The following is a 15,174-nucleotide window of genomic DNA, read 5'->3' as shown; positions in this document are numbered from 1 at the left end:
ATTTATAAGTTAGTGTAAATCATGCTTTGATCTACAATACCCACCCCTTCCAAAACCAATACAAACCCTCCCCTTTACATCACACATCATAAAAGCTTTAAAATGTTCTATAAAAATATAAAATTATACACTACAATCAAATAGTTGTTTAGCTAATCACTTTACACTATATTTTATACACACATAAAATACTCTGTTCAGTTTATGTCTTCTAGACATCACTTGGTTTAAATAGTACCATCATTTTATACCTTTCAGTCAAATAATATTTTATTTCCAGAATGAGATTTTCACTCTGCAGCGGAGTGTGCGCTGATATGAAAATTCCTGGCAGATTAAAACTGTGTGCCCGACCGAGACTCGAACTCGGAACCTTTGCCTTTCCCGGGCAAGTGCTCTACCATCTGAGCTACCAAAGCATGACTCACACCCGGTACTCACAGCTTTACTTCTGCCAGTTTCTCGTCTCCTACCTTCCAAACTTTACAGAAGCTCTCCTGCGAACCTTGCAGAACTAGCACTCCTGAAAGAAAGGATACTGCGGAGATGCGGCTTAGTCACAGCCTGGGGGATGTTTCCAGAATGAGATTTTCACTCTGCAGCGGAGTGTGCACTGATATGAAACTTTATATTCTCAGTAATTTCTCGATCTATAATTAGCTCAAATGGTCCCACCAGAGTACTTACATTTATTATGTCAAAGTTGACTATTTTTTCTTTGAAATTTTGTTCTACATTATTTACTCATGTAGTAACAGCTTGTATACTAACACCTGGAACTTTCGATTGAATAATCAGTATTAATTCCTTAGTCTGATTCATGCTCTCTTTGAATGTATTCATTTCCTGCATTACAGCATTAAATTTAACATTACACATATTTTCGAAAGATCCTGATTTTTCCATTGATATCTGATTCTACCTCATTTCATCTGTCCTCAATCTCAAATTCTAATTTTTTTTGATAACTCATGAAAATTACCATTCTGCTTACCACAAATGTCAGTGACCATTTGATTTATATGAGTGTGCAGGGAACTAGTCAATTCATTCTTCAAATCTATCTTAAATTTCTGTACTTTAGTATTTAAAGTGTTGAATTGAGTCTAACTAAAGATTCTAAGCTTTGATTAGATTTACTAACTCAGAGCAGTCAGGCCCTTCTTTAGTAATTCTTATAGCCATGGCTGGTTCTGACATCTCTCCAACTTATTGTACACTGTCCATGCTTCTATAGACTTTAGCTCTTGTGAGCATTTAATACTAATTTCAATTATACCAATTACACAGTAAAAGCTCACCCCCACAGTATTTTGTAACACTTCTTACTAGAGTAATAAAGTTTTTATTTCACTCTCACCTGGCATAGAATTCTAGCTGCATTGGTGAGGAGGTGTGTATTCAGCACCAGTAAACAGCACTGGCGCCAGCGGCGTCAAATGTTGGTTTTGGCGTCGGTGGGTGTATGTGGAACCAGCACCCGTGATCAGCGACTGGTGCTGGCGTCATCGGACTTAGGCTGGTTTCCACGTCTGCATCCCTACGATGTGGGTGAGAGCCACTTACTCTCCACACCAGATCTTCTTCGATGAATTATTCTCGTCATATTTCTTCTTAGTCTAATACATCGGAATATTCTCTCTTTTCTTTTACCATAATATCTTTCTTACATCTTCTTTTTTTGAATTGCATTTATTACTTTTCACCACTTGAACTTTTAGGCCAAATCCAGTTACATGAAACAGTTCTCTTGCCTTTTTATTCCTGGTTGCTATGGCAACACATCATATCTTCTGCATCGATTTCCTCTCAAAATTCCCATTTTTTCGAGTCCTTTTCACTGGTCGCCACTTTCTAACTTTTTTTGGATGACAGAAAATAATATCTTCTTATTTCTGTAATCTATTGATCACATATAGGAACTTTAGTGTCAATGTACTAGAACTGCTATGCAGAACAAAATTCTCTTCTTAGACATATAAACATCTTTGTCGTCTCACTCGTGTCTCGAATGTTAGAAATAATTAAGTACATTGAGACATAAGAGTTGGTTTAAAAACCAAATGAAAATATGAACATGTGTCTCTACTTCTCCGAGTCCAAGAATTCTTTCCAGCATGCACACATAAACATGCGTTGCGCAGTATGTATGGTCTCTCACCCTTATTTTTAAAATATCATGTGTTCAAGATTGTAGAAGGACAAGTGGTTCTGGAATTTATGTGGAAATTCTCGAAGGCCTACAAAATGTAGGAGAAATTGTGCCTGATCCATAACATAGTCTCACTCATGAAAAATTGCCACAAGTACTGCCACAGCATATCAGAAAAATCATGAACGTTGTGAGTCAGGTCAAGGATGTGTATGAACCAGTGTCTGATGTAGCGATCAGGGCCAAGATCCTTGGAAACCTTCTGACGAAGTTCCATGGCCTAGTCACGCATATTTTGCACCACTGTATAGATTTTTACTTCTGGTGCTGAAATTTCCTCTGTTATCCACAGAAACATAGACATCTTCTAAAGAAACGTGCTTGTACAAATTGCCCACACTCATCAGCAGTTTCTGCATCATTTTGAATGCTAATGTCCTGTTTATTTCTTTCATCAAGTTTGACCATTTGTTCATTCAAGTGTTCATTCTTTTTAACATTGATTGTTTAAAGGATGCAGCATATTGTTTCATTCTTTCCGTAAATAACTTAATAAAAGCTTTTGAACATTCTTGAAATTTCTTCACCGACAGGTATATCTTTAAAAGTGTTGATTTTGCATGTAAATTATACAGTTGTAGCGGTTCAAACATTGCCTCGTCTTGTCTAATTGATTTTTCTAAGTTTCCATGTTTTCTGAATCTACACTCCCAATGACTTCTGTTTCTGATTTAATCTTTATCACATGCAAAATAACGAAAAGGTGAATGAAAGCACTGTGTTCATCAGCTTCAAGTCCAGAGACTGATTATTGGTCATTGTTTAATCGATCACCATTAATGACTATAATAGTTGAGCATCAGTCCATCTATAATTCTTACACTCAAAAAATGGTTTCATTGTTGCTCCATTGCATACAAAACCACATATATAATTTCTCCTTCTTGATTTATCCATCTGTAAAATATAAATGTGCAACAGAATCCAAATCTTCTTCTTTTAAAATACCCTGGACAAGAGCACACACAGTGTTATGACTCTCCTGTCTGTAGATGTATAAAATAATGAAATGTTCAGAATTCATTAACATTTATAGACATTATTCAAATTGAGTGCACTTTTTTTTATCAATAGCAACACTAATACAAGGAGTGAGAAGCAAGACCAAACAATAAAAATTATGTTACCCTTCCGTCTGTCGAGGCTCCTTGACAAAGCCATGGCTCGCTGAAATAATGATTTTTCATGTAGCCAGCATGATCCAGGTTTTAATTTTCAGATAACAACACTGTGTGCTTAAAATGCCTTCATCTGTTCATTTATTGCTCATTTCACATGCCAGCAACATCATCTCTGTCCCACCAACATACAACTTCAGCTACTGAGAACAACAAAGACTGTGTATATGACAAAGGTAGTATTTTACTTTACAACTGATTTATTTATTGACAATATTTTCATTGATGTTGATTTGAAAATTTATGATTAACATTTTCAAAGTTGATGACTTCAAATGGATACAAAAGTACGTAGATAAATTTTGAAGTATATGTAAAATAATCATTTTTTCTGAGAAATAATGGAATTAATATTATCTGTGTTATTAAAACTATACAAAAAACAAAACACATTTTTGAATTTGTTTGTTTAATAGAACAGATTTATCTTGTGTATTGGGTAATCTTTTTCTTAACTGTTTCAATGTTTTCTGTGTGTAGTGAAAGCCGGCCACTCATCAGTTCAATTACAAGCGGCAAGCATTTTTGGTAAAGATGGATTATCATTCTAAGTTCCTCCTTCAAGCAGCCCATGTCATGCATCCACTAAATCAGGAGGATAAAAAAGGCATTTAATAGCGTTAGAGACTGCCTGTGAGTGCTGGATTTGGAACTCTGCCTTATGCCCTTTTCCTCACCATTTCTGCTAGTTATGGCAGAAAATGTCTCTCTGTGAGGCATTGGTGCAGTGCTGGTGCATAGGAATTGTGAAGTAATTGTGGATCATAAAGCACTGTTTACACTATTCGGGCAGTGTTCCAGCCTTCCAGATTGCACAGCACAATGACTTCAGCATTGGATGTTTTACCTCAACTTCTATATTTATACTGTAATATACAAACCCATGGCACAACACACAAATATAGATGATCTGTCCCTCCTACCCATGGGACCAGATGCAGGTTATGACCAGCAGGAAATCTTATGTTTCCACATATATGTGGAACAGTGACAAACTCTAGATGGGTTACCGACTACCATTGCTCAAATTGCTGCATGCATGCATCACGACCCTATCTTAATGCAACTGCGACTTTCTGCTCCATGGATGGCCTGCAGACTTTTGAAGAAACAATTCCAGAACCTCGGGACTGGGCTTTCATTTCCTATCATCTGTTGGTCATCGCTGACCCCATCCAGATTGACAATGAGGCACATATTCACCATGCCACTCCTCCATTGTAAGTACTGAGGAATCTCTCAGTTGAAAGCCTTAGTTGGCGACTTGCTTACTTACTAGTGTTCAACAAGGATGTGGAAGCCATGGTGCACGATTGGTACACTTATGCCCTATATCGTGCTGCTTGACCCCAATCTGTCACCACTTGAGCCACTCCCATTCTCCCTGGGACAACATTCATTTGGACTTTCTGGGTTCCTTTTTGGGCTCCTTGTGATCCATTGTAATGGGTGCTTACAACCCATCTGTGGTCAGCATCCCATCCATGACTGTAGCCTGGCAGAGCTCCTTCATTTGAGGCAACTGCAAGTCTCCTCCATTTGCTAGCCCTGCAAACCCCAGAGTCAGCATGCTAGACAATTTCCATTGGACTTGGCAGTATGGGCAGATCTGCATGGGATGGAAGATTTGTGAATGCTGGCCACCACATATGGGTGGCACCTTATGTCAGTTGAGACCCAGAGGGGTTTGGAGCATCGTCATACTAACCAGTTCTGTCCACATATATCAATGGCACTTCTGCCTGTGGACCACCCTAACTTGAACAGCCCCCCCCCCCCCCCCCTTTCACCAGTCACGCCACCACAGAGGTGTAATTTGCACTGCAGACCAGCAGTGGCAATTTCCATGTTGCCACCTTCCAGCATGTTGCTAGATGCTCCTGGTTCCTCACACCAGCTAATGGACGTCAATGTCAGGACACCAACCATACCCCCAGTTCATCTGCCAAAACAATAGCCAGGACACAGCTGGCCATACATACCCATTTCAGGGGGAGGGATGTAGTATCCTGGGTTGGCAAGTTTAAAAGGCCTTCCAGAGAGTATAGAACCTGCCAAGCACACTAGACAGAGCTGCTACTAACACAGCCATGCACCCTGCTATATTACTGAATGTTCGTGGGATGACTCTTTAAAGTTCCACCATGTCGCAGCACTGCTTTCAGTGGCGTGTTTGCCTTGCACTTGTGTTGCCAAACATAACACATCGTTGTTCTTGTTTTTTCACTCTGCTATGCCTTGGTTACTCTATTTGGATTACTCACCAAACTTGTTTGTTTCTTGTGCCATCTCCATACGACCATTCTTTCAAGTTGTCGTATTCTATCAGCACTCAGTGATCCACTGTGACAGTTCCCTAGTGCTTGGCCCTCCTCTGCGAATTCTTTGAGTTGATTCTGATCTTGTCCGATTTCAGTCATGATAAAGGAAACTTTTGTTTAGGGGATTACTAATTTTATCAACCGCATGCTAACTTAATCATGTTATTGTCAGGATTTGCAAATTTTTGAAAAGAAAAGTAACATTCACAGTACTCATATGAATCTTGGCTGATTCCATTTACTGTAAATAGTGACAGAGAACCATACACTAGCTGGGATTACTAGTCATGCTTCTGTAGCTCTCATTTCCCTCTCTCGATGAAGTTCATCTGCGACTAATAAAAGATTGAAGATTAATAGGTCAAGGTTAAGAACAGCAGGCTGTAGTGAATTCTTACTTTTACTCCTACAGACTGATGATGTTAACCAAAACTGGACACTGCTAGCCATACAGTACAGGAGGGAAGGTATGAGTTTTAGAGCTATCTGAGGATTAATTGAACATTATGATAATGGAAATTTCGAAATGAAAATGACAGATGGAAAATGCATTGCAAAAACCATCATCCAAAGGTGATTGTGGGTGATTCTTAACCCATTCGCCTGTGGTGACGGGTATAGCCATTGTAGCAGCTCCATGTATTGTGGTACAGTGATGGCTACGCCTGTCAAAGTGCTGTAGGGGTAACGTATGACTCTTCTGTAGCACTGTGCTTTCTGTAATAATTATGAGCCATACTGCAAGATGGCACTTGTATGCTTATGAAACCAAATCCACAGCACTAGATGGGACCAGTTGCGCGTTCGTGCAACTGAAGCAATAATTCACGCGTTGACTGTGATTTATGACCTCAGTGATTGACAGAGTGCTTGGTCCCTATAAAGCAGAAATTCTGTGCGTTTTGGAAAATAATTATATTAGTGGTGCAAGCAGCAGTGAAGACAATGACATTGCAAATGAGACATCAACAAATAGCATTTTGGAGGATGAGGAAATTGTAAGTAACAACAAAGTGTGGCATCACGTAGAATGTGTGCTGATGTCACAACAGTGTGTTCCACTGTCTCTTCAAAGTCAGCTCATTGGGACTGGGTCAATGAAGCCAATGTTCCTGTAAGTGGCAGTTGCACTGTAACATCTGAAATAGAAGGAAGCAATAGTTCGCAGTGACTCGGACAAAATCCAACAGAACTTCAAGTCATAAATAAGTTTCTAACAAAAACATTTTTTTAGGACATTGTGAGAGAAACTAACTCTTACGCAGCAAAAACACAGGCTACTAATTCAAGCAGTGACAACACACGCTGGTTTCCTGTAACAGTTGACGAACTGAAAGCCCACTTTGCTCTCTACATCCTCATGTCACAGTCATGAAAACCTTCAGTACAAGACATTTGGTCACAAAGAAAAATAATTGAGACGCCAATATTTGGTAAAACAATGCCACCGATAAGATTCAGTGCTCTCTCTAGGTATTTGCACTTTGCTACTGAACCACCAAAAACACAAGATGATAAACTGGTGAAAATAAGACCAAGCATTTAGCAACTGCTTGACAAATTTCAAAGAATGTATGTTCTTGGTAAAGATGTTAGCATCAATGAAAGCCTGATGAATTTTAGGGGCAGGCTTTCATATATTCAATATAATCCAACAAAGAGAGCCAAATTAGTCGTAAAGATATATAAAGTATGCTCTTCAGAAAATGATACTGTTATAACTGAAGATATATACCGGAGAAGAGGAAGAAGACTGTGGTCAAACTATGTGAGACACTGTTTGGAGAGTGGGGAACTCTTTACATGGACAACTGGTAAATCTCTCCCAACCTGGTTAGGAACTTACTAGGTAGGAGAACACATGCTGTTGGGACTGTAAGACAAAGAAGAAAAAATATGCCACCCATATTCAGTGGAACCAAACTGAGGAAAGGAGGACTAATATTCATGTCATGAAACAATATTCTTGCTGTGAAATGGGCAGACAAAAGAGACGCTCACTTCCTGTCGACACTTCATGATATACCAGAGTGTGTGGGAGTACATAAATGTGGGAAAAATGCCTAAGACCTAAGTTTTGTCAATTACAGCCAATGAATGGGGGGTTGACATACACAACCAGTGTCTTTCCTCATACCCACTTATGAGACAGTATGTCAAGCAATGTAAGAAGATAGATTTTTATCTCCTAGACATAGCACTGCTAAATGCTAGTGTGATTTGCCACATATGAACCCAGTGCCTAAGAGGACGATGACAAAGTTCTGGTTCAGTGCTGCAGAGCAGCTCTTGAAGAGCAGAGCTCTCCCAGTCCTCACTTGTAAGAGATGACTAATTCAGAAAATCCACTAAGACTTCAATAGAAGTTGGGGACATTTTCCAACAACAATAGTGTCATCTGAGAAGAAAAGTGCTCCCTCCAGAAGATGCAAAGATTGTTATGATCGAAGACATCGTGAGGAAACTTGTTTTAAATGTAATGTATGTAAAGTTGCCTTTCATGTGGACAAATGTTTCATGATATACCATACACAACTAAACTATGTCTTGGTATGATGTAAGTTGCTAGAAAAAGTATATTTCTTCATATTTTATAAATAATTATGTATGTGTGAAAAATTAAAACTACACAGCAGAAATAATTGTAGTCTAATGACAAATCTGTTCTCAAAAATTCTACGTGAATGGTTTAAAGGGACTCTCAATCAGAAAATCATTCTGTTTTTTGTACTATCTTTGTCTGCCAGTCATTTAACTGAAAGTTAATCACTATCTGCTTTCATTTTCCCAGTGTGGGATTAGTGAAAGCCAATAATAGCCACACATAAGATTGTTACTAGTGTAATTATTGTGAAAACTAAATGAATTCATGCAAAACATTATTTTCAGTAATGTTCACATTTTCAAATGTTTGTTTAAGGATTTGTGGACAATACATATTACATAGAATGTAATTATTTTTCAGGTTCAAGTGGCGAAATCATTCAAATTATGCAAAATTATGTTAATAACACTGGAGATGTTCAGAGTGTGAGCCTTTTAGCCATACAGACCTTCACTCAAGAACTCTTGGATAACGATACTACACAATCATGGATTGAAAGGTTAGTGAAATACTTGAAACCAACTTTAAATGTAGTAAATATGGGAAATTAGGTTTCACAGTCTTTCTTCAACATACAGAATTGTTTTAAGAAACCTTAAAGCAGAAAAATTGCCAAATAATGTTATGAAAGTTACAGTGTGTGATCATAGTTTTAAGTGCACACATTACTTTTTCTGTAGAGAGAAGAATTGTCAGAAAAAATCAGCAGTCAAATAGCAATAGAAAACACTTTTGTTTTAAATAGATGGTGGCATAAACGGTGATGATAATTTCATCTCTAAGCTCTAAACTTTTATTTGTATTTTAAAAGGTAGAAGGAAACAAGGAACTTAGGGTTTAATTGCAAAGTCATTTGAGACAACAGCCAAAAGAAGACAGGGCTGTAAGTCACAGAAATAAACAATAAAATTATGAGCAACAAATGAGATATAAAAATCTAGAACTTATAAATTTTGGAGATAGGGGTTTCTGTCCCAAATAATACTGCCCTCGATGAGGAGGTGAGCATAGTCCTCCAAAATTTTGTTCCAGTGTTACTCTCAGTCTCATGTTATGAACTTTTCCTCAGATGTGAGACTATATTGGTGCAGTACCCAGAATTGCTGATAGATACCCTTAAAGTAATGAGTTGTTTTATGGAGTGCAAATATGCGGTGCAAATATGCTGAGCAACTTACACCGCAGCCAACATGGGGAATCAAAGTATATTAACAATTGAGCTAAATGTACTATGAGTTACTGACTATTAACCAATGTTACTGACTGGAGACTTTTGGGTTTCACTTGCACATCATCAGTATGGAAACTGGTTATATGGACCCCAGCTTTTGAAATTCAGAAGCATTCATGTAGGTTGAAACTGCTATGAGCTTTGCCAAGGTGAGCACTATTCACCTTTCTTGTGAAACTCATTGGGCACCGGGAGCACCACAGTTAAGTGTTTGGCTAGACAGATAATAATATGGACCTTAGGAAAGCAACTGTCCTTTGAAATTTTATTTAGGCACAATAAATTGTAGAACTCATTGATCCAAAGATATATTAATGTAGTTAGAAGAGAAATTAAATTAGATCATACAAGATATGATAGGTTTAACAGAAGGGTAGGGTGGGGGGTAAAGAATTAAAATCAGGTCATGTGTTTTACTGCAGAAGAACAGTCATAGACGCAATCTCAGAAAGTCTAACAAGACTTTTTTTTTAAATCAACAAAAGGTATTACACAGATATCATTAAAGCCTATGCATCAATGTGCTAACATTCTGATAAGAAGATAGAAGATCTTTACAAATAGTACCGAAATTGATTAATGATAGCAAGCTCACTACAATATTACAATGTGGCATTATAGTGCAAAAGCAGGACAAAAATGTAGGAGAGGTTCTATAGTTGGAAAAATGGATGCAGTATTGGATATGACAGAGGTTGTGCACTTGTATGGTGCATGCTAATGTTGCTGGTATGGAAGAATTAAAAGAAATGAAAGTCTCAGATGTAACAAGGCAGTTAGTGGAATGAAGGCAAGAATCCATACATATTATAAAATTGCACGTACATTTGTATGTATATGTGTATGTATGTATGTATGTATGTATGTCCCTGTCCTCCTAAAGCACAATTTCAACCAAATTTGGAACACGTATCACGTACTGTCTGGAAATCATTGCTGTTGGCTGCCTATCTACCTACCAAAGGAGTGGGGATGAAAAAGCAGAGTAGTCCTTGCCATGTGAATACTCATAATTTAGTCGTTCAGTATTTGAGAATGAGAGTACTTATAGATGTACAACAAGCTTTACACATCATTTCAAACCTTTGTGAAACTTTGTCTTGCCAACAACCCCCACAAAATGATGAAAGGAAAAAAGTTTATTGCGTATGACATTTTCACTGTTTATGCAGTAAAATTGATGTTTTATTTATATTCACAACACATTTTTCTTACAGTAGTCAGTTATACCACTGGATGTATCTACAAAGTTAAATCATTGTACATAAAATAGTTCTGGAAATACAATGTCATAAACATTGAGCTACATGAAAATGCAACTTCAGGGCAAAATTCTCTAGAGATGTGGGTGAAATATGTGTACAAATAAATGTGAAATATGTTAAATATTTGTGAAATATATTTGAGATTTGTGTATTTGGGCAAAGCCATGGATGAATATCTCATCCTAAACCCCTAGGATGATTCAACAAAATTTGCTGCACATATTAGTTACAATCTGCAAAGAAATACTGTGGGGGTAAAAACCACCAATCTCCTATCGAGGGATGCATGATAACTTGGATGGAGAATGGGGGACGGGGGATGAGGAGATTGGCACAGATTGGGGAGGGGGGAGGAGATGGGGAAATGTACAGGGAAAAAAGGAAAGAGAAGAAGGTGGACAGAGACAGGGGTAGGAAGAGAGAGGCAGAGAGAGTTGAGACGATGAACAGAGTGTTGGGGTGGAGGAGGTGGACAGAGAGAGAAGGTGAAGGAGGAAATGGATTAATAGAAGATTGGAATAAACATAGATGTGCAGAACACTGGGTGCCCAGATAGTGATAGAATGAACTTATCTAAACAAATCTATCTGTGAATGTCTTTGAGAGGAGGCACAAAGGTATAATTAAAATTTGGTCAGAGGAACAGTCGAACTCAGTAAAAGTATGAAGTAAAGATAACAGAAATTTATTTTTAGTAGACAGCACTTTTCACCAGTTCAGATGAGTGAAAATTATATAGACATTCCAAGGTTTCTGTAAATGTTCGTACAATTCAAGAGATTTACCAGAAAAACAGACACACATAATAATGAGATTCTGTAACTGAAAGCAGATGAGCTGTGCAAAATCACTCAAATTATTGAGAAAGGAAGGGTACCAGTGAATAATGGTGTTTTAATAGAAATCGTTAAACCTGCAGTAATAGTTCTAGAAAAGAACTTAAACAATTATTGACAGAATTTTTTAAAGAAAACTATTCCTCAAAACTGGAACAACAATGTAATTACTTCCCTTGACAGGAAAGGAGATAAAAAAGGCATAAAAAATCTGGCTTCCCTGTATGATATACAAGTTACTCAGTAAAATTATTTCCAATCATGTAAGGAGAAAGTCATTTTAGTAGGTAAAAGAAACAGAAAAATGGCAAGGAAACAAATTGGCATTAGAAGTTGATATAGCACAATGGAAAGAATGGTTTTGACTCAGGTGCTACAAAATTTGTACTGACAGGCCTTCAGAAATAGGTCATTGATTGGACCACTGTTAGTGTTCTGCTAATGATATAGACGTCATCATCGGGATAGTGAGAAATTCGTACCTGAAAGATGACTGAGGCAAGGAGGTTTCTCATAACCAGAACTGTTTTCCGCAGTAATAGATAAAGTCATCAGATCCTTAAACTGGAAAATGACAAAGGGATACATGTTAATGGTACATACCTGAGCCACTTTGTTCGCTGATGCCATTGTGCTGTTTACCTCTGTTTGAGATAGATTTCAGCATTGTCTGAAAAAACTTAAGTTAATAAAGTTTCAGGCAAATAAGTTTTATTCCCCCCCCCCCCCCCCCCATACTAACAATGCTTCTTACATGCAGAGCTACACACTACACAACATAACAGTACCCTGTCCTGCACTTGACTCACTACAGACGCTGCTGCCCGCAAAGATACTCCACAACTAAGCCATCGATATGACAATATGCTTACAAGCTGAACATAACATGCTTGATTACAATGGCTGCTTCTGTACCTGAGCCATCTGGTTCCTCACCTCCACCACCAGCTCCTCTGAACTGTGCAGACGAGAGTTATCCATTCAACACATTCTCTGCTCCCATACTTATTCTGGCCTCAACCTCTGGTAACATACTGTCCCCACACCCTCCACTCAACAATCTCTACCCCTTTCTGTGCTATCACCTCCTCCCCATTCTCGTGTCCTACGTCTTCTTTTGTTGCCACCTGCTAACACATCCACCCATCTTTTCCCACTCATCTCCTGTTTTGCTTCGTTTTCCTCACCTCCCTGCCCCGCATCTTCCTGGTGCTGTAGCTGTTGGCATTCTAGTCCCTTCAGACTCTGCCAGAGAGCCCCATCCCTTCCACTTGTACGTGCTGGTATCCCTTCCCCCTTTACTGGCCCCTCTAGGTTGATGTTACTGTGTCATATGATAGTTGCATTCTGACCCGATCTGCAGAGTTGGCAGTCATGTGTGCATTATGTGTACTTGGTTGTGTGTGTGAATGGTGTGTGTTTCTCTTTTCCTTATGAAGGCTGTGGCCGAAAGCTTATGTGTAAGTGTCTTTTAGCTGTGCCTGTCTGCAGCTTAACATACCATCTTTTTCCTACATTGTTGATATAACAAGACAAAAAATACACAAAGGAAAATAAGATTGTGAGTCACTTGGAAATGGCAAAGATAAGACACTTTATTAATTGCAAGGTGATTAATGCTTGACTGCCAACACTGTGGAAATAAGAAAGCTGACATTAATGACACATTTTAGCCTTCTGTAATCATGTAAATGTATTTTAATTCACTTGATAGCTCCTGGACACAGAAATCTGATTTGTTTTCATTTGTTATGAGAGCTATTAACAAAAAGGAATCATCAGCAATTTCACTACTCGTAAACACGGGTCACATGGAGACTACCCCATTCCTGACTCCAACTGAGACTCTTCTGTGCTTTCAGCCACAGCCTTCATCAGGAAAAGAGAAACAGACACATATGAAGTCAGTTTGTCAGTTTGCTAAAGAAATTTGGTTGTATTAATCTTTTCCCTTGAGACAGTCAATTTATTTGAAACAAAGTGTTTCATTCCACACTTTTGGCTAATTTCAACTGTTCACTTGAATTTCAAGTGCACATTTTCTGCTTTAGGTGCATATGACATTATGCCATAATAAAGAATCAAACATGAGGTAATATAGTAGTGTTATTCCTAGAAAGTTTACAACCTGAAAGCCTTACTGATAAGTTTAATATCAGGTTGGGAACTACTTCATTGTGAATCTGGACATACGGATGTGCACTTTAAGCCAAATATGCACTTTAGTATGGTGGTTTATGAAATTCTGATGCTCTTGGAGTACCCTCTGATGACCCATGTCTTTTTTGACATAATCTAAGATCCCTTAAGGCTTTATACATAATAACATACGGGTTTCCTGTGTCATCATAGTTGTGCACACTCAGTGACACCTGTTTTCTGGTGCTCCCTGGCAACTGCTGAAACAGACCTATTTCAAACAGGTAGCAGGAAAATATTGCGAATGGTGGTTTGAAAAGTGTTACTATCAAAGTAAATTTCATTTTACACAAAGTGAACTATGATATATGTGAGAATGTGTGATGAATTCCTTAAACCACTGAGCGTTTGACTCTCATTTAAAACTCAACAGCAGTCCGGAACCGTGCGACTGCTACGGTCGCAGGTTCGAATCCTGCCTCGGGCATGGATGTGTGTGATGTCCTTAGGTTAGTTAGGTTTAAGTAGTTCTAAGTTCTAGGGGACTGATGACCACAGCAGTTGAGTCCCATAGTGCTCAGAGCCATTTGAGCCAAAACTCAACACTTTGAGTACCAGCCACTTAGATGGATTTTGAGCCCAGAAAAACAGACATTTATAAGTGAAAGCTTAGCTTTTCTTGTACCTTATTAATCTTCGAGACCAATATTATATGTGAAAGCTTAGTTTTTCTTGTAGCTACACTATGTGTATTAATTCAAACTGTTACTTGTCCTATCTGTGTCTTTGCACTGCTTAACAGTGATGTTACTATTGGCTGACTACATCACTTGCCTTATGCTCTGAATATTTGCTGTCATCAGCTGGTTAGATCATTTGACATAAGCTACGGTTGACAATCACAATCTCGATTTCAATACTTCAGAAACTAATGTGCTGTGTTTGGTGAAATTTGAATTTATACTTTTGTAATACGAAAATGTGCAGGCTCGAACTATGAAAATATGCAGCATATATGTTACTGACATCAAAGATCTTTCAAAAATGTGTCTTTTTCTTCTGAAGTCCCGTAAAGTTTTAAGCCAGTGCATAAAACCTTAACCATTCAAAGGGTTGATAAGTTTTACTATTCCAAAGGAAAGTGTACTGTCACTTAACATGGAAAAACTGTATTTTCAACCAGAAAAAACTGTATTTGTAACTGGGAAATGCAGAAAAAATCCGGGAATTTTTTTCCATTTCTACGTATACAATATGTATATACCTCATGTTACCATCTGGTTTACATTTAATTTTGCAAACCCTTTTAAAACTGAGAGTTTGACGATCTGGAGGTACGTCCTGCAAGGCTCAGGTATTATTTATTACCAATAAGGATGTTCCATCT

The 15,174-nt window shown here is 38.1% G+C and overlaps 1 protein-coding gene across 1 annotated transcript in view; it reads left to right on the top strand.

The window, feature by feature from the left end:
• LOC126278300 (GATOR complex protein MIOS) overlaps positions 1-15,174 on the top strand; it is a 191,188-nt gene that overhangs the window by 140,544 nt on the left and 35,470 nt on the right. Inside the window, exon 13 of the mRNA XM_049978316.1 lies at positions 8,677-8,815. Within this exon, the coding sequence (XP_049834273.1) occupies positions 8,677-8,815 (139 nt within the window). The remainder of the gene's footprint in view (positions 1-8,676; positions 8,816-15,174) is intronic.

The sequence above is a fragment of the Schistocerca gregaria genome, chromosome 1 (assembly GCF_023897955.1).
Source record: "Schistocerca gregaria isolate iqSchGreg1 chromosome 1, iqSchGreg1.2, whole genome shotgun sequence".
Lineage (NCBI taxonomy): Eukaryota > Metazoa > Arthropoda > Insecta > Orthoptera > Acrididae > Schistocerca > Schistocerca gregaria.
The sequence above is the reverse complement of the archived record's forward strand: the minus strand, read 5'-3'. Positions and strand labels throughout refer to the sequence as shown.